The sequence below is a fragment of the Ascaphus truei genome, chromosome 9 (assembly GCF_040206685.1).
Source record: "Ascaphus truei isolate aAscTru1 chromosome 9, aAscTru1.hap1, whole genome shotgun sequence".
NCBI lineage: Eukaryota > Metazoa > Chordata > Amphibia > Anura > Ascaphidae > Ascaphus > Ascaphus truei.
In genome coordinates this window covers 19,753,019-19,777,247 of record NC_134491.1, presented here as the reverse complement: position 1 = coordinate 19,777,247, position 24,229 = coordinate 19,753,019, and the positions used below count along the sequence as shown (strand labels likewise).

General features: G+C 49.6%; 1 protein-coding gene across 1 annotated transcript; it reads left to right on the top strand.

Annotated features, from left to right (window-relative positions):
• The first annotated feature begins 7,304 nt into the window (after nt 1-7,304).
• Nucleotides 7,305-23,971, top strand: STRIP1 (striatin interacting protein 1). The gene is made up of 21 exons (XM_075613578.1): nt 7,305-7,563; nt 10,220-10,289; nt 11,013-11,087; nt 11,302-11,436; nt 11,673-11,793; nt 12,078-12,146; nt 12,373-12,479; nt 18,196-18,323; nt 18,771-18,953; nt 19,029-19,246; nt 20,371-20,436; nt 20,761-20,824; nt 20,982-21,053; nt 21,152-21,226; nt 21,489-21,586; nt 22,147-22,273; nt 22,546-22,646; nt 22,720-22,786; nt 22,885-22,989; nt 23,072-23,276; nt 23,365-23,971. The coding sequence occupies exons 1-21, from the start codon at nt 7,369-7,371 to the stop codon at nt 23,610-23,612; spliced, it is 2,529 nt and encodes an 842-aa protein (XP_075469693.1). The 5' UTR covers nt 7,305-7,368; the 3' UTR covers nt 23,613-23,971.
• Nucleotides 23,972-24,229: the final 258 nt, after the last annotated feature.

The following is a 24,229-nucleotide window of genomic DNA, read 5'->3' as shown; positions in this document are numbered from 1 at the left end:
GAGTCGGCGTAGGTTAGACTTGTGTGTGTTGATTAGTGATGAAAAGTAGTTCCTGACCAGGTTATCAGGGTCTGAAGCAGAACTGAGAGAGGAGAGGGAGGAGCGTAAAGTGGAATCAAGAGCTGGTAGGTTAATAGAGCGCAGGTTTCTGCAAAAACGAGGGCGAGATGGAGAGAAGCGATAGAGAGAAAAGGAGATGAGGTGATGGTCAGAGAGAGGAAATGGAGAAATCGGCGAGAGAGAAGTTTTTATTGAAAACCAGGTCTAGGTAGTGTCCATCCTTGTGGGTGCTGGCTTCAGTCCACTGTTGAAGGCCAAAAGAAGAGGTTAGAGAGAGAAAGCGGGAAGCCCAAGGGAGAGACGGGTCATCAATGTTGCAGTTGAAGTCCCCAAGGAGAAGAACAGGGGAGTCTGAGGAGAGAAAGAAAGAGGGCCAGGATTCAAAGTGAGAGAAAGGCAGAAGGGGGGTGAGTAGAGGAAGGTGGGCGATAGATGACCGCCACAGGGAGTTGAGAGAAGATCTGGACTGTGTGAACCTCAAAGGAGGGAAAAGCAAGAGAGGGAGGAGTAGGAACGGTTCGGTAGCGGCAGAGAGAGGAGAGCAGCAGCCCCACGCCTCCACCCCTGCCATCAGGGCGCGGAGTGTGGGAGAAGGAAAGATCACCATAAGAGAGGGCAGCTTCCAGAGCAGAATCAGACTGAGTGAGCCAGGTCTCAGTTATAGCAAAGAGAAGCAGGGAGTGAGAGAGAAAGAAGTCATGTACAGAGAGGAACTTGTTAGAAAGGGAGCGAGCATTCCAAAGGGCACAGGCGGGAGGGAGAGAGGAGGGAGGGTGGCAGGGAATCGGTATGAGGTTGGAGGGGTTTACACCAGAAGGAGTAGAAGTTGCATGTGGAAGGCGAGGACGAGAGCAACTAGAAATAAGGCAGGGACCAGGATTGGGAGCGATATCCCCAGAAGCATGGATAGAAAGAGAATGTGTGAGGATGATTTGTAGGGGTGTGTTTTAGTGAAGGGGGTGTAGCTGTGTGGTGTCAGAGGGCGCAGGTAAGAAAGGAGTTCATGTGAACTGAGAAGTGGTGAAGTGAAGGAAGGAGAGATGGAGATATATGAATAAAGTTAGAGACATAAGGAGACTGGTGGAAGGAAGTGCATAATTTTGAAAAGAAGTGAGGTCACAGCAAATATAAAAAATAAAGGTGGCATCACAGCAATAGTTAAGTGCTGAGATGTGCAGTCTGGGATAGAGGATATCCTCCTTTCCAGCGTAGTTCAAATGCAGGAATCAGAAGCAGAAGGTGTTGTCCACTTTTCCACTTCTTTAACTTCCTTTTTTAAACATCCTCACTACTTTAAACATTTCTACTTAAATGCATTTCTGCTTAGGAGCATGGCTGCAGGCAGCAATGGCTGCTGTGAGTTTACTTATATACTTTTACAAAGTCACCTGGCTGGCCCAACCAACTTAATTAGCACATGTGAGGGACGTTAAAGCAAATGGTGTGAAAGATTAATTAAATTAAGACACACCAGGGTATGATGTTTGCAGGACAGACAGACAATTTTTTACCTGAGAAAAGACAAGAGATGAAATGATCAGCAAATCAATGGTCCCAGCTTCCTTTTTAAACTTCCTCACTAGTTACTATTAAAATGCTAATCCTACATAACTGTTATTTACTAAATTCATTTATTACAATTATTTTGGGTGCCTTTTAAACCCGTTTAGTTAAACCAATCCCTGCCCTCCGATCTCATTCTTGCTATCTTCACTTGCATTAAAAAAAAGCTTGACATGAGTAATCAGAGGGACATCTGTCAGTATATTGGCATTATATTGTATGTTCCTTCTACCAAGTTATGGTGAGGAAAAGGGGCAAGAATACTGTACAGAGAACAGTAATGATAAAAACACATTGGCCCATTCAGATGTCTAAGTCGGGTCAGCAAACCTGTCATTCCATAATCACACAGCATAGGATTCTGGGTAGTGACATGCAAACGAGTGTTCATTTGCATGTCATTACAGAGAATCCCTGGCTGCCGTGGATTATGGGGACAGGCAGGTTTGGGGACCTGTCTGAGACGTGAATGTTCTCATGTATTCTTTATCATACCTGTCTTCTTCTGAACTCTCTCTGGACTTGTGTCACTAGTGGTCCTTCTGCTGTTTTCTCCTGAAGTCCCACCGCGGCCTCAAACTCAACATGTCCGAAACAGAACTCACTTCCCCTCCGTATAATTATAACTCTATGCCTGATTTCTCACTGTTGAATCTTTTGTATGTTCTCTCTCTCACCGCCCCCCCCGCACTTTCTCTCTTCACCTTTATCTCGCCCCTTCTCTCACACATGCACTTCCCCTCTCCCCCCAATATCTCTTTCACCCCTCCCCCAGTCTCTCAACTCCCCCTCCCCGTCTCTCAGCCCCCCTCCCCCTTTCCCCAGTCTCAACTCCTCCTCCCCCCCCCTCCCTCAGTCTCTCAGCAGCCTCCCCTCTACCATAGTCCCTACCTGTGGAGCAGGGGGGTCTGTTTTGGCGACGGACACCAGAAGTTGTGACTGACGTCCGGGTTGGAACGCTAATTCATGCACTTTTTTTTTTTTTGCAATATCTTTTTATTGAAATAATAATTGCAACCTTTAGTGAACTGTAAAATATTATAGTTTCAAATATTGTATCCTACATAATCAATATACATTATTAAGTAAAAATAAACAAAATATCACCCAGAACAAATAAACTTAAATAACTTAAAACTAACTTCTACGTATTGGTTTTATATAAGTATGCTTCAAATATTCATAATTATCAATTGTCATTCATGCACTTTTAATATCCATACTGGGCTCCTGCTCTGTCTCCACGTCGTTCCACTGCCCCCCTCGTGTTTATCCTAAATGCTGTTGCATGGCCCGTTTACCTCACTAACCGTTGTACGCCTGCAACTTTAGTGTGCATAACCCTACACTGACTTCCCATACCCTGCAGACTCAAATTGAAGGTGTTCTCGTCTACTGGTTCTCCTTCCATGACGCAAGCCCTCTCTACAGTTCTAATCTAATTACCCAAGTACTCTCCCACACTCGGGCTCGGCTCATAACTTCCAGCTCTCACCCTCCCTCATTACGTCCTCTCGTTCCTGCCTCCAAGACTTCTCCAGGGCTGCACCCCAACTGTGGAACTCCATACCCCGCACCATCAAGCTCTTTCCCCACCATTCACACTTTCAAATGTTCCTTCAAAAACCACCTCTTTACAGACACCTATCCAACACTCTCCGGACAGCTCTGTGGTTTATACCATGCTGAGTGGTCTTCTAACCCTACCTATGTTGTCATCACTCTCCAATGCCTTTTAGATTGTAAGCGTCTCGGATGGGGAAACGCATTATCTATTTGTTGGATGTATTTTATGCTGTGTCCTTGTCTTTACCCCCTACTGTGTACTGCGCTGTGGAATATGTTGGAGCCATGTAAATAAAAGACGATGCTAATAAGTGTATGGCACAGTACATTGACGACAACCCTGGTATAATAATTTCCATGATTTCGGGAGGACAGGCTAAATAGGTAATCGTGGTCATGTCTGTCATTGTGACGCTCTGTGCGAACTTGGACAATTGTAACTACACAACACACACATTCGTTGGGAAGCCTCCTTAACTGTGCACACCTGGCATCATAGGTATGTATGTATAGCTTTATTAATATAGCGCCATCCATGTACATAGCACTTCACAGCAGTAATACACGTGACATAATAATATCAAGCATAATGGGAATAAGCACTTGAGACGTAAAAGTAACATTAGGAAAAGGGGAGTCCATGCCAGAAGAGCTTACAATCTAAGTGGAAGGTGTCAAATAGATATAAGAAAAACTCTGCATCCTTTGCTGTGAGACTTTGTTATTAAGCTTTATTAGTATTAATGCAAAATGCAGAGGTATGAGACGGGACAAGCTTTTGTCTTGATAGAAAGATTATCTTGGACTTGAAGATTTAGTTGTGTTTCTGACATTAAATGTTTTGGAATTTATTGGAATTCTGTCCATTTGCAACATGAGGTAATGTGGAGACGTGATAAACCTACAAGTATTTCAGTTTCTATTTATTTACTCCCTACGAGCGGACATGGTCCAAAAAAAAAATTCAATTACAAGTTTTTGGGTTGACAAAGGTCTTTCGGACAGGTTTGAGATATTACAAGAAACACAAACTCTGACAAATCCTGCAGATTGTGATAATCCAGAGACAGGTTTGCAAACCCCATCAGAAAGATCTTCAGCTACAGACCAAACGTCACAAGTATATGGGGATGACAGCTGTATGGTGTATGGTGTGCATGAAAAATGATTACGTGGTAAGTAGCAGAGGAGTCTCTTCCTCAGCCCAGACCACATCCATTGCTTGTTGCAATGCTTTTACTGAGCCAAAAACTCACAGATAATTTGATGAATAGCTGGAACCTTTAAGTGGAAAACAACCTGTTGGACAGTTTCCGAGGTATTTATTATTTATTTATAAAAAAAATTACCAGGAAGTTATACATTGAGAGTTACCTCTCGTTTTCAAGTATATCCTGGGCATAGAGTTAAGATGACAAATAGTACATAGTTACAAATACAGTTACATAAGTGAACAGGGTATACATTACATACAAGACATTGCATGCACAGTTAGATATAATATATATTATAGGCGTCTGTAACAGTTACAGACCAGATTAAAATTTGAGACAGCTTTAGTTTTGAAAGAATTTAAACTGGTGGAGGCCATGAGAGTCTCTGGTAGATTGGTCCAGGTTTGGGGTGCACGGTAAGAGAAAGAGTGGACGGATACTTTGCTGAATCTTGGGACCATGAACAGTGTTTTGGAGTCAGATCTCAGGTGATAAGTGCTGTATGTGGTAGGGGTGAGGAGCTTGTTCAGATACGGGTAGCTTTCCCAGAAAGTATTTGAAGGCAGGACAGGAAAGATGAACTTTGCGCCTAGACTCAAGTGATGGCCAATCTAGTGCTTTGAGCATTTCACAGTGATGTGTATTGTAGTTGCATTTGAGAACAAAATGGCATATTGAATTGTAGAGGGTATCAAGTTTGCTAAGGTGGGTTTGGGGTGCCAATCCGTATACTATGTCCCCATAGTTGATAACTGGCATTGGTATCTGCTGTGCGATACGCTTTCTGACCAGCAGACTTAGGAATGATTTGTTCCTGTAAAGTACACCAAGTTGGCATAGGTTTTGGATGTCAGGGTATCAATGTGCATTCCAAATGTTAAATGCGAGTCAAACCACATGCCCAAGTATTTAAAACTAGTAACAGGAGTTAAGGTAGTGTTAGTGTTGGTTCTCATCTGGAGCTCCGTAACCTGGTCCCAAATAACATTATTACAGTCTTGTCAGTGTTTAAAAACAGTTTGTTTTGAGAAATCCAATTTTGAAGTCTCAAAAAGTCAGATTGAAGTATGTGTTCACGGTCGGAGAGGCTAGGGCTGTGTGCATATAAGTTTGTGTCATCTGCATTCATGTGTATTGAAGTTCCCTTACAAGCTGTAGGAAGATCATTGATGAACACTGAGAAGAGTAGGGGCCCCAGAACAGAGCCTTGCGGGGCACCACAGGTGATATCCAAGGGGTTGGAGTTATAGCCTGAGATGGACACGTTGGGATCTACCTGATAGGTAGGAATGAAACCAGTTTAAAGCATGCTTCCCTATTCCAGAGCACTGGAGTTTATTTAGCAAGATAACATGATCAACAGTATCAAAAGCCTTTGCAAAATCTAGGAATATTGCACCAGTGAATTGTCCCAGTTCCATTCCACACTGGATTTCATTGCAAACTTTTAGCAGGGGAGTTACCGTGGAGTGTTTGGGGCGAAAGCCAGATTGGAATTGGCTAGGGAGATTTGTCTTGGTGTAGTAATAGCTTAATTGGGAGGGAACACATTTTTCCATAACTTTGGATAGTATTGAGAGAAGAGAGATTGGCCTGTAGTTCGAGACGACAGTGTTTTTGTCCCCACTTTTGAAGATTGGGACAACTCTGGCAGTTTTCCAGGTCTTTGGGATGTGGCCTGCAGACAGAATAGAGTTGACTATGGAAGCAATTGGTTTGGCAATGGCTGGGGCACCAAGTCTTAGGAACTTAGATTGCAGTGAGTCAGGTCCACATTGGCTGCTTAGTTTTCATTTGAGGAGCGCTTGTGTAATCTCTTCGGATACTGGGACAAATTGAAAATTCTGGGCAGTGTTGGGAGAGGGTGGGGCTTTAGGGATACTCTCAGAATGAGGTTCATGTATGTTGAGGTATTGGGGGAGGGGAAGAGGTCAGATCCCTGTGCTTAATGGGGTGTTCAGTTCAGTGTTATTTTTTATGGTGGAGAGGTTCAAGTCCCTGTGTTTTTGCTGGGGGTTCAGGATCCAGTGTTATTGGGGAGTGGTTCAGGCCCCTGTGTTATTATTGTCAGAGATTCAGGCCTCTGTGTCATTATTGGAAGGGAAGAGGTTCAGGCCCGTGTTATTATTGGGAGTGGAGAGGTTCAGGCCCCTGTGTTGTTATTGGGAGGGGAGGGATTCATGCCCCTGTGTTATTATTGGGAGGGAGAGGTTTGGGTTTCTGTGTTGTTATTGGGAGAGGTTCAGGCTCCTGTGTTGTTATTGGGAGAGGTTCAGGCCCCTGTGTTGTTGTTGGAAGGGAGAGGTTCAGACCCGTGTTATTGGGAGGGGGAGGTTCAGATTCAGGTTCCTGTGTATTATTGGGAGGGGGAGGTTCAGGTCCTGTGTTATTATTGGGAGGGAGGGGTTCCGGTTCCTGCGTTGTTATTGGTGAGGGGAGAGGTTCAGGCCCGTGTTGTTGTTGGGAGGGGGAGAGGTTCCGGCCCCTGTGTTGTTATTGGGATGGAGAGGTTCAGGCCCCTGTGTTGTTATTGGGAGAGGTTCAGGCCCATGTTATTATTGGGAGGTTCCGGTTCCTGTGTATTATTGGGAGGGAGAGGTTCAGGTTCAGGCCCCTGTGTTAATTATAGGGAGGGAGGGGTTCAGGTTCCTGTGTATTATTGGGAGGGAGAGGTTCAGGTTCCTGTGGATTATTGGGAGGGGAGAGGTTCGGGTTGCTGTGTATTATTGGGAGGGGAGAGGTTCGGGTTCCTGTGTATAATTGGGAGGGGAGAGGTTCAGGTTCCTGTGTATTATTGGGAGGGGAGAGGTTCGGGTTCCTGTGGATTATTGGGTTCAGGCGCCGCTGAATCCGGAAATAGTTCGCGCAAGACCGGGGCTTGGAACCCGCTTGCGTTCCACACACGAGACTTTGCGCGGTCTGTGCTCGCGAGAACTCCGCGTCACCGGGGTGCTGCCGGTGGAAGATGGAGGCTGCCGGGTCGCTGATTGTCAACAACAAGCTGAGGAGCGGAGGCGGCTACGGGGGAAGCGGAGGCGGCTACGGGGGAAGCGGAGGCGGCTACGGGGGGAGCGGAGGCGGCTACGGGGGAACTGGGGGACCGGGTCTCCAACCAGGGAAGGGCCGCGAGTTCAACCGCAACCAGCGCAAAGACTCGGAGGTCTATACTGTACACACTCTATATATACATGTATACACACCCATTATATATACATGTATATCCTACACCCATTAGGGTCATAATAAATATATACACACACACACGCCCATAATGTTATATATTCACACACACACTGTACAGCTCATACATTTGATATATGCACTCCATATGTGTACGGGCTCTCTCTTGTCATTATAATATGCACGCGCACACTAAGTACACTGTAAATACCTCATATCCTATATATACATGCCTATAATATATGCACCGACTAAGATCTATAGGAGACATTATTTGTATACGTAATACCTACTGTATACATCCTATAGACCAGTGTTTCCCAATTAAATTTAGTCGTGGAACCCTTTTTTATTTTGTACAACAAAATGGAACCCCTTAAATATTTTTAACGTAACACATGAAAAAAAAAAAAAAGAAATCCAAAATTTTTTCTTGGTTCAAGATCAAATACATTTAAATTGAAAGTTACATTTTTCCAGTGGGAAGGCAACTACATGTTTTGTCCTCTTTCATGTCCCATAAATAAATGCAGCCGCCCTGTATACGTGCCCGAAAAAAATGATAAGGTTTTACTCTTACTTATATGATAATTATAGCATCAGATTCTTTGTTTATTATTATGGGGTAGGGGGGGAAGGGAGCCCGCAGTGGTGGTGTCTCCGTCCCTCCTGGCGGCTGCAATTTTTAAATGTTTTATTTTTTTGCAAAACACTTAATTTTACCTTACGGAACGCCAGAGTTTTTTTTTTTTAAAGTCCCCCACTGTTCCAATACATTTTTAAAAGACCTCAGGGTTCAGCGGAACCCCATTTGGGAAATGCTGCTCTACAATACACGTGTTACTTCTTTACTATACAACACACACACATGTATATATAAATATATATATACACACACACACACCTCACTCCTTCCGATACACTTCCCCTCACTCCTTCCTATACTCTCCCATACACTTCCCCTCACTCCTTCCTATACACTTCCCCTCACTTCTTCCTATACACTTCCCCTCACTCCTTCCTATACTCTCCCATACACTTCCCCTCACTTCTTCCTATACTCTCCCATACACTTCCCCTCACTCCTTCCTACACACTTCCCCTCACTCCTTCCTATACACTTCACCTCACTCCTTCCTATATACTTCCCCTCACTCCTTTCTATACACCTCCCCTGCTCACTCACACCTTTCTATACTGCCATACACTTTCCTTATAAGTAGATATCCCATGCGCCCTCCTCTCCTGTCACTGCTCTCCTGCTCCGGCGCGAGCTGTAACCGCCACCCTCCCCGCGCTCCCTCCTCGCGCTCCCTTCTCGTGCACCCTTCTCGTGCACCTCGCTCTCCACTTTCTTCACCGGCAGCTTTTGCCACGGGTCAGCCAGCTGCGCTAGCGGCATCTTCCCCAAACGAGCAGCGTGCAGAGCCGGGGCTTCCCGCACAAGCCTCAGTGGAGCAAACAGTCTGTCTCTTCGTGGCTGCTCACCCTCTCCACAGCCGCAATGGGGAAAGGGGGGTGGAGGAGAGCCATGGTGGAACCCCTGGGACTGCTCCGTGGAACCCCAGGGTTCCACAGAACCCCATTTGGGAAACACTGCTATAGACACACACGTCACTTTGCTTCATAGACACATTTCTAATATACAATATTAAGCTCCTTTTGTATATCTGTGCGTGGATGTGTGTATCTATATATCTATATAGTAACCACCTATGTATAGCAAATACCAAGGATACGTATTTAGTGGTAGTTAATAGGTTATCTGTTCTTTTCTCATAAGTGAGGATCACTTCGTTAAATCCTTTGGCCAAAGCATTGATAAGCTGGCAGATCATGTCAATGTGTGCCCTCTCTTTCTGTAAGTCCTAACACGATCTCTGCAAACGTTCTCTTTACCTCTCTAACATGAGGAAGAAGTCTGAATATACTGGTCATTCACAGCTGCATCTCAGGACTTGCAATTTAAGGGTGGGCAGGGCGAGCTTGGAAACAGGAAGGTGGTGTGTCAGACCTCCACACAATTGTTTACCAATTCAAATCTACACCAGCTCAAACCCAGACCCACCTCACATACATATTTATGTCAGAAAGGAGTGCTACTGGGTACATGCCCATTTCCATGCAGCTGTGAATGACCTGTCTATTAAGACTTCTCCCTCATATTAGAGCGGTAAACAGAACGTTTGCAGAGGTAGTGTGAGGACTTGCAGAGGCAGTGTGAGGACTTGCAGAAAAAGAGGGCACACCTTGGGTCTGTAAGTTTTACAATGCTTTGGCCAAAGAATTTAACTAAGTGACCCTAACTTATGAGAAAAGAAGAGAGAAGTATTTAACTTTATGATTTGTCATGCTGGATGTAGCATTGGGGTTTTTGTCTTTTTGTTTATACATGGTCACAGTGGCACTCCTTTTCAACCGCTGTCCGCATATACCCAGCTGTTGTGTCTCATGTATACTTGCCATATACAGAAAATACTCGAATTCCTGGTATATCCACCTCTTATGTTAACTGTTTACAACCTGGGTTCTGTGGGAGTATTCTAGGGAGTGGACCTGGGGACAGAGACTGTGTGCGGGGCCTGGGCATGGGGAGGCGGTTTTGGGCGCTTGTGCTGATTACATTCTCGTTTTAGGGTTACTCTGAGTCTCCGGACCTGGAGTTTGTGTACACAGACTGTGATAAATGGGCAGCCGAGTTCTCAGGTAGGATACAGAGACGTCTGTTCAGGTTTCATTCCTAGGTAATATTAGATTAGACATATATTCTTGAGATTTCATAACTTCCCATTGTGCAGGTTAGTATGAGCAAAAGACAGACAGAGCAGCACAAAAGTGCCTGGGAAATAGAGATGTGATCCACTGTTGTACCTACAACATGACCATTAGACATTATGACTCATGCACCAACACAGGTTTGCGGGCTTGACGTGGTTTAATTCCGTGAGAAGCAACAAGAAAAGGTCCAGAAACGCAGAAATTGATATCCGGGAAGACCAAGTGCGCCAATTAGTTTGCTTGTTTTTCTACAGAGGGGAACGAGGTATTGTTAACAGAAGAGCTGACGCTCTAAAGGCTTAGACGGGTCAGAACATCTGTAGAGCTTCTATCTGCCTTCTCTTGTGGCTTGTCCCTTTCTCCAGTCCTCAACTCCCCCCCCCCCCCCAACAGGTCAGGTTTTCAGGATATCCATTCTTCAGCACAGGTGGCTCAATCAGAGGCTCAAGCACAGACTGAGCCTCTGATTGAGCCACCTGTGCTGAAGCTGGGATATCCTGAAAGCCTGACCTGTTGGAAGAGGGGCGAGGACTGGAGTTGAGCATCCCTGTTGTAGAGAGTAGAATAACTTCTCAGAACCTCTTGTTACTGGCCCAGAAACTGTTCTCCAAGTCTTGTGTCTTCAAATTCTCTCTCTGCTTCTTTTAACAGAACTGTACAGTTACACAGAGGGTCCAGAGTTCCAGCTAAACAGGAAATGTTTTGAAGAGGATTTCCGCTTGCATGGTAGGGAGTCCCTGTCTCTTCCGTCCCTATTCATGTGCTTTGTGTTTGGTCTTGTGCTTTGTGGTCCATGAGGGGGTTTAATGTGTGTGTCAGAGAGGGACACGCTGAATGTGAGAGCTGCAGGCTTTAATAGCTTCAAACACACGGAGGGGAGGGACTCTGCAGGTCTCTGAGCCTCACAGGATCTGCTTCTCATGTCTGTGTGTGTTTTTAGTTCCGGATAAGAAATGGACAGAGTTGGACGTGTCCCAGCAGCGCGCTCACACCATGCGGCTCCTTGATGCGTTGGAAGTCACTGCCCGAGAGAAGAGGCTGAAGGTGGCTCGAGCAATTCTGTATGTGGCACAAGGTGAGCAAGAGGAGGCGACAATGACAGAATGATGCAGTAGCTGAAGGTCACACAGATGCTCTACTTACTGACTGATCCTCTCTGTCTTTCACTTTCTTTGTCCGACTCCCTTCTTCTCACACTTCTCCCTTCTAATATGTTTTTTCCCCTGCTGCGTCTCCCTTCGCCCTCTCTTTCTGTGCATCTCTTCCCCTTTCTGCCTCACCCACTCTTTCTCGCTGTCTCTCTTTGTTTAGGTACCTTTGGGGATTGTAGCTCCGAGGCTGAGGTTCAATCCTGGTTGCGACACAACATCTTCCTATTGCTGGAAGCTGGAACATTCAATGCTCTGGTGGAGCTTCTGAACATGGAAGTGGAGTGAGTAAGAAAGTCTGTTACTGTGTGAGTGAGACAGAGGCTTATTATGATGCAGTGTATGATGTGTAAGTGACTTTTTAAGGGAGCTGCTTGGTTCCAAGTGGTGTGTATACCTCTTACTCATCTGAGTCTGTGTGCCTTCCTCTCTCAGTCATCATGTGACTAGATCCCCTCATTTGAGCTACAGGATGCCTTGTGGTGGATGCCTTTGTTGCTCACTTGCCCCCTGTATAAGTTTTCTGTTTTCCACACCGGGCTGATTTCATTCTCTCCTCTTATTTCAGAAACAGTGCAGCTTGTAGCAATGCGGTGAGGAAGCCAGCGATCTCTCTAGCTGACAGCACAGACCTGCGGTGAGGGGAATAATGTCTGTGGGGATTGTAACCAGAATGCTATTTGGAGTGTTTAATGTGGTGTCTGTTCTCACGGTTACTCTGTACTTTCTCTTTCCCCGTCTCTGTGTGCTATTGTCTCCTGTTCGCTACTGCTCGTGCTCACAGTCTCGGTTTGTCAATCCATTCCATCAAGCGCCTTCCTTTGTCCTAATCACCTGCTCTCTGACTCTCGCTCTGTGTGCAGTGTCCTGCTCAACATTATGTACCTGATCGTAGACACGTTGCGTGAGGAAGGAGAAGGGGACAGTTCGGAGTGGAAAGTCATGCGACAGACGTTTCGCAACGAGCTGGGTAAGGGGTCTTTACACACTGGAGCTGCTGACACACTTGCACACCATGCACATACATGTTCACTGACAGAGCAGTGCGCACCGCTCGCTCACACTTGATAGCAAGATATCCATATCAATGGTAGATGGTGTGTATATATAGTAGGCAAAATAGAACACACACAATTTTTCAGTAGTAGTCTTTCACATATACAGTACTGTGTTGCCTGTGTATGAACAAACAGTGCAGTCAGGACTGGCTTCATAGACACCCCACAGAGTGAAGGATGTCTTAGATCAGTGGTTCCCAACCCCAGTCCTCAAGGACCAGTAACAGTGCAGGTTTTAAGGATGCACAGGTGGCTCAGTCACAATGATTGGGCCACATGTGCTAATGGGAGGATAGCCTTAAAACCTGCACTGTTAGTGGTCCTTGAGGACTGGAGTTGGGAACCACTGCCTTAGATTATCGCCGAGATGTTTGCTCCAAGATAGAAGTAAGAGCGTTCTACAAGCAATAAATCAATAGATATAACTCTGAAATAGGGTAGGATAAAATTAATTGGAATAAGCAAACACTATGCGACCCGTTTGGAGCTGCTGCTTGTCAGTTCGCCATCTCACCAAACGAACGTCACCGTCGTGACGTCCTTACCCGACGTACGTTTCACGTGATACTTCACGCTTTGTCTGGGGAGGAGGAGTCAATAGGGGATTTTATTCACATATGTACATAGATATTCACCTATTTGATTTTAATATAGTTATATGTTAATAAAATGTTATTGTTTTGAATCATTGGAGTTTCTCTGTGAGCCATTATAGCTGCTATGAACATTCAGCCCCGAGCAACATACTCTGGGTCATTTGCACCCACCTTCTACAGAATACCATCATCACTGTGAGTGCAACGACATGGGGCAGGGGGGCGCAAACTATTAACGTTGCGCCCCCCTTGCCTTCTTCCCCGCCTGTGCTCGCGCCCCCCTCACCTCTTGTGTCGGCGTCAAATGACGCTCTGGGTCGCCACGTGACGTCACGCCACGTGACCCGGCGGCGTCATTTGATGCCGCGTTGCCATGGCGGCGCTTCATAGCAGCCTTCAGAATCAAGGTAAGTGAGTTGCAGAGGCCTCACGCGATCACCCGGCATTTCATTTTAATGCCGTGGGGAAGGGCACGGGACCTCTGCAACCACCCGCGCCCCCCCCCCCCAGACAAATCTCCAGCGCCCCCCCGTTTGCGCACCGCTGATATAAAAAAAATATATATATATATTTTACTTGTGAGCACATTCACATGTCTCAGACAGGTCTGCAACTCTGCTTTTCACCATTATCTCCTAGCATACAGTGCTCCCACTGCAGCAAGGGATTCTGGGAAACGACATGCAAATGAGCACACAATGTGTCACCTTTTGTCTCAAGTCCACATTACATGGAAAACTCTTAAGCCAATGCATGCTGCTTTACACACAGCTTTTAAACATAGCCAATAAACCCACTCACAGACAGACAGTTTCGACCTTGTGGGTCTCATCAGTGTGAGGTTGGTTGTACTGGCTTTGCAACTTGAGACATGAGTTGATCTTCACAAGGTCGAAACTGTCTGTCTGTGAGTGGATTTACTGGCTTTGCATCTCATCCCAGGCTATGTTTAAAAGCTGTGTTTAAAGCAGCATGCATTGGCTTAAGAGTTTTCCATGTAATGTGGACTTGAGACAAAAGGTGGCACTTTGTGCTCATTTGCATGTCATTTCCCAGAATCCCTTGCTGCAGTGGAAGCATAGTATACTGGGTGACAATAGTGAAACACAGGGTTGCAGACCTGTCTAAGACATGTGAATGTGCTCGCAAGTAAGTTTTTATATGCTATACGGTGGAGGGTTTTTAGTCACCTTTTCACCCACCATAACTTAAATATATATCATTGCATGAACAGGAACAGATAAAATAAATGCTTATGTAACAGTTACAAACCTGATTAAAATATGAGACGGCTTTAGTTTTGAAAGAACTTCACCTGGTGGCGGCTGTGAGGTGTCTGCAATATAAAATAACCCCCCTCCTCTCTCCCTGCAGGGTCCCCTGTGTATAACAATGAGCGCTCTCTCTCTGCAGGGTCCCCTGTGTATAACAATGAGCGCTCTCTCCCTGCAGGGTCCCCTGTGTATAACAATGAGCGCTCTCTCTCTGCAGGGTCCCCTGTGTATAACAATGAGCGCTCCCTCCCTGCAGGGTCCCCTGTGTATAACAATGAGCGCTCTCTCCCTGCAGGGTCCCCTGTGTATAACAATGAGCGCTCTCTCCCTGCAGGGTCCCCTGTGTATAACAATGAGCGCTCTCTCCCTGCAGGGTCCCCTGTGTATAACAATGAGCGCTCTCTCCCTGCAGGGTCCCCTGTGTATAACAATGAGCGCTCTCTCTCTGCAGGGTCCCCTGTGTATAACAATGAGCGCTCTCTCCCTGCAGGGTCCCCTGTGTATAACAATGAGCACTCTCTCCCTGCAGGGTCCCCTGTGTATAACAATGAGCACTCTCTCCCTGCAGGGTCCCCTGTGTATAACAATGAGCGCTCTCTCCCTGCAGGGTCCCCTGTGTATAACAATGAGCGCTCTCTCCCTGCAGGGTCCCCTGTGTATAACAATGAGCTCTCTCCCTGCAGGGTCCCCTGTGTATAACAATGAGCGCTCTCTCCCTGCAGGGTCCCCTGTGTATAACAATGAGCGCTCTCTCCCTGCAGGGTCCCCTGTGTATAACAATGAGCACTCTCTCCCTGCAGGGTCCCCTGTGTATAACAATGAGCACTCTCTCCCTGCAGGGTCCCCTGTGTATAACAATGAGCGCTCTCTCCCTGCAGGGTCCCCTGTGTATAACAATGAGCGCTCTCTCCCTGCAGGGTCCCCTGTGTATAACAATGAGCTCTCTCCCTGCAGGGTCCCCTGTGTATAACAATGAGCACTCTCTCCCTGCAGGGTCCCCTGTGTATAACAATGAGCGCTCTCTCCCTGCAGGGTCCCCTGTGTATAACAATGAGCACTCTCTCCCTGCAGGGTCCCCTGTGTATAACAATGAGCGCTCTCTCTCTGCAGGGTCCCCTGTGTATAACAATGAGCTCTCTCCCTGCAGGGTCCCCTGTGTATAACAATGAGCTCTCTCCCTGCAGGGTCCCCTGTGTATAACAATGAGCGCTCTCTCCCTGCAGGGTCCCCTGTGTATAACAATGAGCGCTCTCTCCCTGCAGGGTCCCCTGTGTATAACAATGAGCACTCTCTCCCTGCAGGGTCCCCTGTGTATAACAATGAGCGCTCTCTCCCTGCAGGGTCCCCTGTGTATAACAATGAGCGCTCTCTCCCTGCAGGGTCCCCTGTGTATAACAATGAGCGCTCTCTCCCTGCAGGGTCCCCTGTGTATAACAATGAGCGCTCTCTCCCTGCAGGATCCCCTGTGTATAACAATGAGCGCTCTCTCCCTGCAGGGTCCCCTGTGTATAACAATGAGCGCTCTCTCCCTGCAGGGTCCCCTGTGTATAACAATGAGCGCTCTCTCCCTGCAGGGTCCCCTGTGTATAACAATGAGCGCTCTCTCCCTGCAGGGTCCCCTGTGTATAACAATGAGCGCTCTCTCCCTGCAGGGTCCCCTGTGTATAACAATGAGCGCTCTCTCCCTGCAGGGTCCCCTGTGTATAACAATGAGCGCTCTCTCCCTGCAGGGTCCCCTGTGTATAACAATGAGCGCTCTCTCCCTGCAGGGTCCCCTGTGTATAACAATGAGCGCTCTCTCTCTGCAGGGTCCCCTGTGTATAACAATGAGCGCTCTCTCCCTGCAGGGTCCCCTGTGTATAACAATGAGCGCTCTCTCCCTGCAGGGTCCCCTGTGTATAACAATGAGCGCTCTCTCCCTGCAGGGTCCCCTGTGTATAACAATGAGCGCTCTCTCCCTGCAGGGTCCCCTGTGTATAACAATGAGCGCTCTCTCCCTGCAGGGTCCCCTGTGTATAACAATGAGCGCTCTCTCTCTGCAGGGTCCCCTGTGTATAACAATGAGCGCTCTCTCCCTGCAGGGTCCCCTGTGTATAACAATGAGCGCTCTCTCCCTGCAGGGTCCCCTGTGTATAACAATGAGCTCTCTCTCTCTGCAGGGTCCCCTGTGTATAACAATGAGCGCTCTCTCCCTGCAGGGTCCCCTGTGTATAACAATGAGCTCTCTCTCTCTGCAGGGTCCCCTGTGTATAACAATGAGCGCTCTCTCCCTGCAGGGTCCCCTGTGTATAACAATGAGCGCTCTCTCTCTGCAGGGTCCCCTGTGTATAACAATGAGCGCTCTCTCCCTGCAGGGTCCCCTGTGTATAACAATGAGCTCTCTCTCCCTGCAGGGTCCCCTGTGTATAACAATGAGCGCTCTCTCCCTGCAGGGTCCCCTGTGTATAACAATGAGCGCTCTCTCTCTGCAGGGTCCCCTGTGTATAACAATGAGCGCTCTCTCTCTGCAGGGTCCCCTGTGTATAACAATGAGCGCTCTCTCTCTGCAGGGTCCCCTGTGTATAACAATGAGCGCTCTCTCCCTGCAGGGTCCCCTGTGTATAACAATGAGCGCTCTCTCTCTGCAGGGTCCCCTGTGTATAACAATGAGCGCTCTCTCCCTGCAGGGTCCCCTGTGTATAACAATGAGCGCTCTCTCCCTGCAGGGTCCCCTGTGTATAACAATGAGCGCTCTCTCCCTGCAGGGTCCCCTGTGTATAACAATGAGCGCTCTCTCCCTGCAGGGTCCCCTGTGTATAACAATGAGCGCTCTCTCCCTGCAGGGTCCCCTGTGTATAACAATGAGCTCTCTCTCTCTGCAGGGTCCCCTGTGTATAACAATGAGCGCTCTCTCCCTGCAGGGTCCCCTGTGTATAACAATGAGCGCTCTCTCCCTGCAGGGTCCCCTGTGTATAACAATGAGCGCTCTCTCTCTGCAGGGTCCCCTGTGTATAACAATGAGCGCTCTCTCCCTGCAGGGTCCCCTGTGTATAACAATGAGCGCTCTCTCCCTGCAGGGTCCCCTGTGTATAACAATGAGCTCTCTCTCTCTGCAGGGTCCCCTGTGTATAACAATGAGCGCTCTCTCCCTGCAGGGTCCCCTGTGTATAACAATGAGCTCTCTCTCTCTGCAGGGTCCCCTGTGTATAACAATGAGCGCTCTCTCCCTGCAGGGTCCCCTGTGTATAACAATGAGCGCTCTCTCTCTGCAGGGTCCCCTGTGTATAACAATGAGCGCTCTCTCCCTGCAGGGTCCCCTGTGTATAACAATGAGCTCTCTCTCCCTGCAGGGTCCCCTGTGTATAACAATGAGCGCTCTCTCCCTGCAGGGTCCCCTGTGTATAACAATGAGCGCTCTCTCTCTGCAGGGTCCCCTGTGTATAACAATGAGCGCTCTCTCTCTGCAGGGTCCCCTGTGTATAACAATGAGCGCTCTCTCTCTGCAGGGTCCCCTGTGTATAACAATGAGCGCTCTCTCCCTGCAGGGTCCCCTGTGTATAACAATGAGCGCTCTCTCTCTGCAGGGTCCCCTGTGTATAACAATGAGCGCTCTCTCCCTGCAGGGTCCCCTGTGTATAACAATGAGCGCTCTCTCCCTGCAGGGTCCCCTGTGTATAACAATGAGCGCTCTCTCCCTGCAGGGTCCCCTGTGTATAACAATGAGCGCTCTCTCCCTGCAGGGTCCCCTGTGTATAACAATGAGCGCTCTCTCCCTGCAGGGTCCCCTGTGTATAACAATGAGCCCTGTGCTGTGATGCTCTTTGGGATGGTCACAAAGTTCTGCAGTGGTCACGCTCCTCACTTCCCCATGAAAAAAGTGCTGCTGCTGCTGTGGAAGACAGTGCTGGTAGGTGTCAGTGTGTGCATGGTGTATCTCCGGAGGAGTGTGTATGTATGGTGTATCTCCGGAGGAGTGTGTGTGTGTATGGTGTATCTCCGGAGGAGTGTGCGTGTATGGTGTATCTCCGGAGGAGTGTGTGTGTGTGTGTGTGTGTGTGTATGGTGTATCTCCGGAGGAGTGTGTGTGTGTGCATGGTGTATCTCCGGAGGAGTGTGTGTGGGCATGGTGTATCTCCGGAAGAGTGTGTGTGTATGGTGTATCTCCTGAGGAGTGTGTGTGTTCCTGCAGTGCACTCTGGGTGGGTTTAGCGAGTGTCTGTATATCAGTGTGTGTGTTCCTGCAGTGCACTCTGGGTGGGTTTAGCGAGTGTCTGTATATCAGTGTGTGTGTTCCTGCAGTGCACTCTGGGTGGGTTTAGCGAATGTCTGTATATCAGTGTGTGTGTTCCTGCAGTGCACTCTGGGTGGGTTTGAGGAGTTGCTGGAGATGAAATCTCACAAGCGGGAGGCCCTGCGTCTGCCCCCACTCCCTGAAGACAGCATTAAAGTGATTCGCAGTATGAGAGCTGCGTCTCCACCAGCGTCAGCATCCGACCTGATCGAACAGCAGCAGAGGAGAGGCCGGCGAGAGCACAAGGTGAGCAGAGGCTCTTGGGAGGGGGAGTGTGTATTTGGGCGCTGTTTGTAATTTCCTGTTTCCTTCTCTCCCCAGGCTCTCATTAAGCAGGATAATCTCGACGCTTTTAACGAGAGGGACCCCTACAAAGCAGACGATTCTCGTGACGACGAGGAGGAGAACGATGAAGACAACAGCCTAGAGGGGGAGCCTTTTCCCCTTGAGCGGGAAGAGGTGATGCCCCCCTCAGTGATGCACCCCCCCACTGACCGTCTAGCCTTTCCAAAGGGCTTGCCTTGGGCACCCAAAGTGAGGTGAGGGTTACAGAGGGGGACAGGTGTGGTATAAACAGGGAGTGTATGTGTGGGGTTACACCCACATTTATACATCTGGTTTTTCATCCCAGGATTGTCTCTCCTCCCTCCCTGTGCCTCTGGTTCTCTCCTCCCTCCCTGTGCCTCTGGTTCTCTCCTCCCTCCCCGTGCCTCTGGTTCTCTCCTCCCTCCCCGTGCCTCTGGTTCTCTCCTCCCTCCCGTGCCTCTAGTTCTCTCCTCTCTCCCCGTGCCTGTGGTTCTCTCCTCCCTCCCTGTGCCTGTGGTTCTCTCCTCCCTCCCAGTGCCTCTGGTTCTCTCCTCTCTCCCCGTGCCTCTGGTTCTCTCCTCCCTCCCTGTGCCTGTGGTTCTCTCCTCCCTCCCAGTGCCTCTGGTTCTCTCCTCTCTCCCCGTGCCTCTGGTTCTCTCCTCTCTCCCCGTGCCTCTGGTTCTCTCCTCCCTCCCCGTGCCTCTGGTTCTCTCCTCCCTCCCCGTGCCTCTGGTTCTCTCCTCCCTCCCCGTGCCTCTGGTTCTCTCCTCCCTCCCCGTGCCTCTGGTTCTCTCCTCCCTCCCCGTGCCTCTGGTTCTCTCCTCCCTCCCCGTGCCTCTGGTTCTCTCCTCCCTCCCCGTGCCTCTGGTTCTCTCCTCCCTCCCCGTGCCTCTGGTTCTCTCCTCCCTCCCCGTGCCTCTGGTTCTCTCCTCCCTCCCCGTGCCTTTGGTTCTCTCCTCCCTCCCCGTGCCTCTGGTTCTCTCCTCCCTCCCCGTGCCTCTGGTTCTCTCCTCCCTCCCCGTGCCTCTGGTTCTCTCCTCTCTCCCCGTGCCTGTGGTTCTCTCCTCCCTCCCCGTGCCTCTGGCTCTCTCCTCCCTCCCCGTGCCTCTGGCTCTCTCCTCTCTCCCCGTGCCTGTGGTTCTCTCCTCCCTCCCCGTGCCTTTGATTCTTTCCTCCCTCCCCGTGCCTCTGGTTCTCTCCTCCCTCCACGTGCCTCTGGTTCTCTCCTCTCTCCCCGTGCCTCTGGTTCTCTCCTCTCTCCCCGTGCCTCTGGTTCTCTCCTCCCTCCCCGTGCCTCTGGTTCTCTCCTCCCTGTGCCTCTGATTCTCTCCACTCTCCCTTTGCCTCTGTCCTGCAGGGAGAAGGATATTGAGGTGTTCTTGGAATCGAGTCGCAGTAAATTCATCGGATACACTCTAGGAAGGTACATGCTGGACTGTCATATGGTGTATGGGGAGGTCAGGGGAGAGGTTGCATACTTGAGAGGGGGGGAGAATGAGGTTGCAAGTTGTCGTTGGGAGGAAGACCGGTCGCATGGGGATCGGAATCACTAGGTGTTGGGGGGGCTGCAAGGTGTGGGGGGGGGCTGCAAGGTGTGGGGGGGGGAGGCTGTCACAACATTTTATCGGGACTTGTGAATAGAAATGTTGGTTTGTAGTTCTATATTGAGGTCAGAGGTTGTCTCGGGCCAAATGTGGGGTGTTCTCAGTTGCTGTTACGGGTCCCCCCTTTTTTTCTTTTCTCTCAGCGATACTGACACGGTGGTCGGATTACCTCGGCCGATCCATGAGAGTATTCGCACCCTGAAGCTGGTGAGTACCACCTGACGTGTTTCTCCTTCAGCGGAACGGCGTGGGCTCCCTGCTCGTCAGTGTGTGTGTGTGTGTCGGTGTGTCTGTGTCGATGTAGAGGAGTCTCTTACGCTGGCGCTGTGCTCTCTGACATCACACATGTTCTTCTGTGTCACAGCACAAGTATACATCCATCGCTGAGGTGCAAATCCGACTGGAGGAGGAGTTCCTGAGGTCGCCCCTCTCAGGGGTAGGTGAGATTTGGTGCCTGTTTCCAGGACGATGAGATTTCTGTTCCCTTTAATCCTGCTTGTTGCTCAATGTTAATCCTGCTGTGTGTATTCCCAGGGGGAAGAGGAGGTGGAACAAGCGCCAGCAGAGATCCTGTACCAGGGGCTCCTTCCCAGCCTGCCCCAGTATATGGTAAAGGCTTAATCTCTACACAGCTTTACTCTGCTACACCCAGCGGAGCGCCGGCCGCTGCTGCCAGTACTAATCTATAATGTGAATCAGTGCTCCACCCCACATACACACACGCGCGCGCACACACACACACACACACACACACACACACACACACACACACACATCGCATCATTTCTTTATTTAACCCTTTCACACATCGCATCATTTCTTTATTTAACCCTTTCACACATGGCATCATTTCTTTATTTAACCCTCTCAGATTGCCTTACTGAAGATCCTGCTTGCTGCAGCTCCCACCTCCAAAGCTAAAACCGATTCCATTAACATTCTGGCGGATGTGCTGCCCGAGGAGATGCCGTGAGTGGGGGGAAGTGGGGTGCTGCCCGATGGGGTGGGGGGGTGCTGCCCGAGGAGATGCCGTGAGTGGGGGGAAGTGGGGTGCTGCCCGATGGGGTGGGGGGGTGCTGCCCGAGGAGATGCCGTGAGTGGGGGGAAGTGGGGTGCTGCCCGATGGGGTGGGGGGGTGCTGCCCGAGGAGATGCCGTGAGTGGGGGGAAGTGGGGTGCTGCCCGATGGGGTGGGGGGGTGCTGCCCGAGGAGATGCCGTGAGTGGGGGGAAGTGGCGTGCTGCCCGATGAGACGGGTTGGGGGGGTGCTGCCCAAAGAGATGCTGTGAGGGGGGGGGGGGGGAGAGGAGATGTCTGGTGGGGGTCTTGTTAACATGCTGGTCTCTGATTGTTGTGGGGCTCTGTTATTTAGGGTCTCAGTAGGGGGGTCTTTGTATGATCGGTTTATGGGGCTTGCTCTTGTGTGGGAGCGTTTCTTTATTGATTTTCTCTCCCTGTTGTGGTTACAAAGCACAGTTTTTCTGTACCTTTTTTGGGGGGCGGGGGCTCATTCTTTCTGTTTCATGGCAGGACCACCGTTCTGCAGAGCATGAAACTCGGGGTGGATGTGAATCGGCACAAGGAGATTATTGTCAAGGCCATTTCTGCCGTCCTCCTCCTGCTGCTGAAGCACTTCAAACTGAACCACATCTATCAGGTTTGTGTCTCTGGGGATCTCGGTCTGCATCAGTTATATCATTATTAATAATGCACGGTTATCAAGCACTCCGTATCCGTTCAGTAATGTATTGATAACCTTGTGTGTAGTAATCTACGGTTACAATGCGAGTGGCCCGTTTAGGTCCAGCTTACATACCCGCTCCTTTTCCGCAGTCCTCTTGCGATCCGTGTCGGCTTTCTGGTAATGTTCAGATATTTGGGTCTTTAGGGTCACCCCCTCACTCTGTCCCTCTCTCACTGTGTCCCCAGATGGAGTACATGGCCCAGCACCTGGTGTTTGCAAACTGTATCCCTTTAATCTTGAAATTCTTTAATCAAAATATCATGTCCTACATCACTGCCAAGAACAGGTAATGTTGCAGCCCAGAGCAGAGCGGGGTACAGCGACCCCAGGGACTTGTTTTAACATCCTCTCCCTTTCAGTATTTCAGTCCTGGATTATCCGTACTTTGTTGTCCACGAGCTGCCGGAGCTGACTGCCGAGAGCCTGGTACGTAGCGGGGACTGGCTGGACCGTGCCCCTTTTCCACTGCCCCAAATATCTGCGTGTCCTGCACCTCCATAACCCCCCGTTCCTTTCTATGGCAGGAAGCCGGGGACAATAATCGTTTTTGTTGGAGGAATCTGTTCTCCTGCATAAACCTTTTGCGAATCCTGAACAAGCTGACAAAGTGGAAGCACTCGAGGACAATGGTGAGGAGGAGAGGGGACGGTATCGGGAGCCGGGAGGGGCGAGGGGGGACAGGACGGGCACTAACTGGCTCGTTCATAACAGATGCTGGTGGTTTTCAAGTCTGCCCCGATCCTGAAGCGGGCGCTGAAGGTGAAGCAGGCCATGATGCAACTGTATGTGCTGAAGCTGCTCAAAGTCCAGACCAAGTACCTGGGCCGACAGTGGCGGAAAAGTAACATGAAAACCATGTCGGCCATTTACCAGAAAGTCCGGCACCGCCTGAACGACGACTGGGCCTATGGGAACGGTATGGAGCGTGTGAGCTGGGGGACGGGGGGGGCGGCTGTTCTCTTGGCCTTGAGATGTTTTACCTCCCCGCCCTCTCTCTGACGCAGATCTCGATGCCCGTCCATGGGATTTCCAGGCCGAGGAATGCGCGCTCAGGGCCAACATTGAACGCTTCAACTCTCGGCGGTACGATCGCACCCACAGGAACCCGGAGTTCCTCCCCGTTGACAACTGTCTGCAGAGTGTCCTGGGGCAGCGGGTGGAACTGCCTGAGGACTTTCAGATGAACTATGACCTGTGGCTGGAGAGGGAAGTGTTTTCCAAACCCATATCCTGGGAGGAACTGCTGCAGTAACTCACATCCCAGCGTCTGCATAGAGGGGGTCACTGTCTACAACTTCCCTCCAACTCCTACCATCAATCGCTACTCATTGTCCCCACTTTTTCTTGTGGGCAGTTACAGGTGTGACTTCTTCTTCATATAACCATGCTCTTGTACCAGGCCTGTGCTTCGTGTACAGCTTCTGAAGCCTTAACAGCACCTCGCACCTCTTCTTGTAAAGCCTGAGTGCTAATGGGTGGGAGAGCCCCTGTGTAAATGATCTCTGATGCCCTGTCGTACAAGTCACATTCCTTGTATGTACCAACAAATATTCCAGATTTTTACATGTATTTGTGCATTTAGTTTGCATTAAAGTGTGGGATTCTCACAGACGGTGGTTCTGCCAGTCTCTCTGCCCCCTCCTCTAGAGCCAGCCTCTCTGCCCCCTCCTCTAGAGCCAGCCTCTCTGCCCCCTCCTCTAGAGCCAGCCTCTCTGCCCCCTCCTCTAGAGCCAGCCTCTCTGCCCCCTCCTCTAGAGCCAGCCTCTCTGCCCCCTCCTCTAGAGCCAGCCTCTCTGCCCCTCCTCTAGAGCCAGCCTCTCTGCCCCCTCCTCTAGAGCCAGCCTCTCTGCCCCCTCCTCTAGAGCCAGC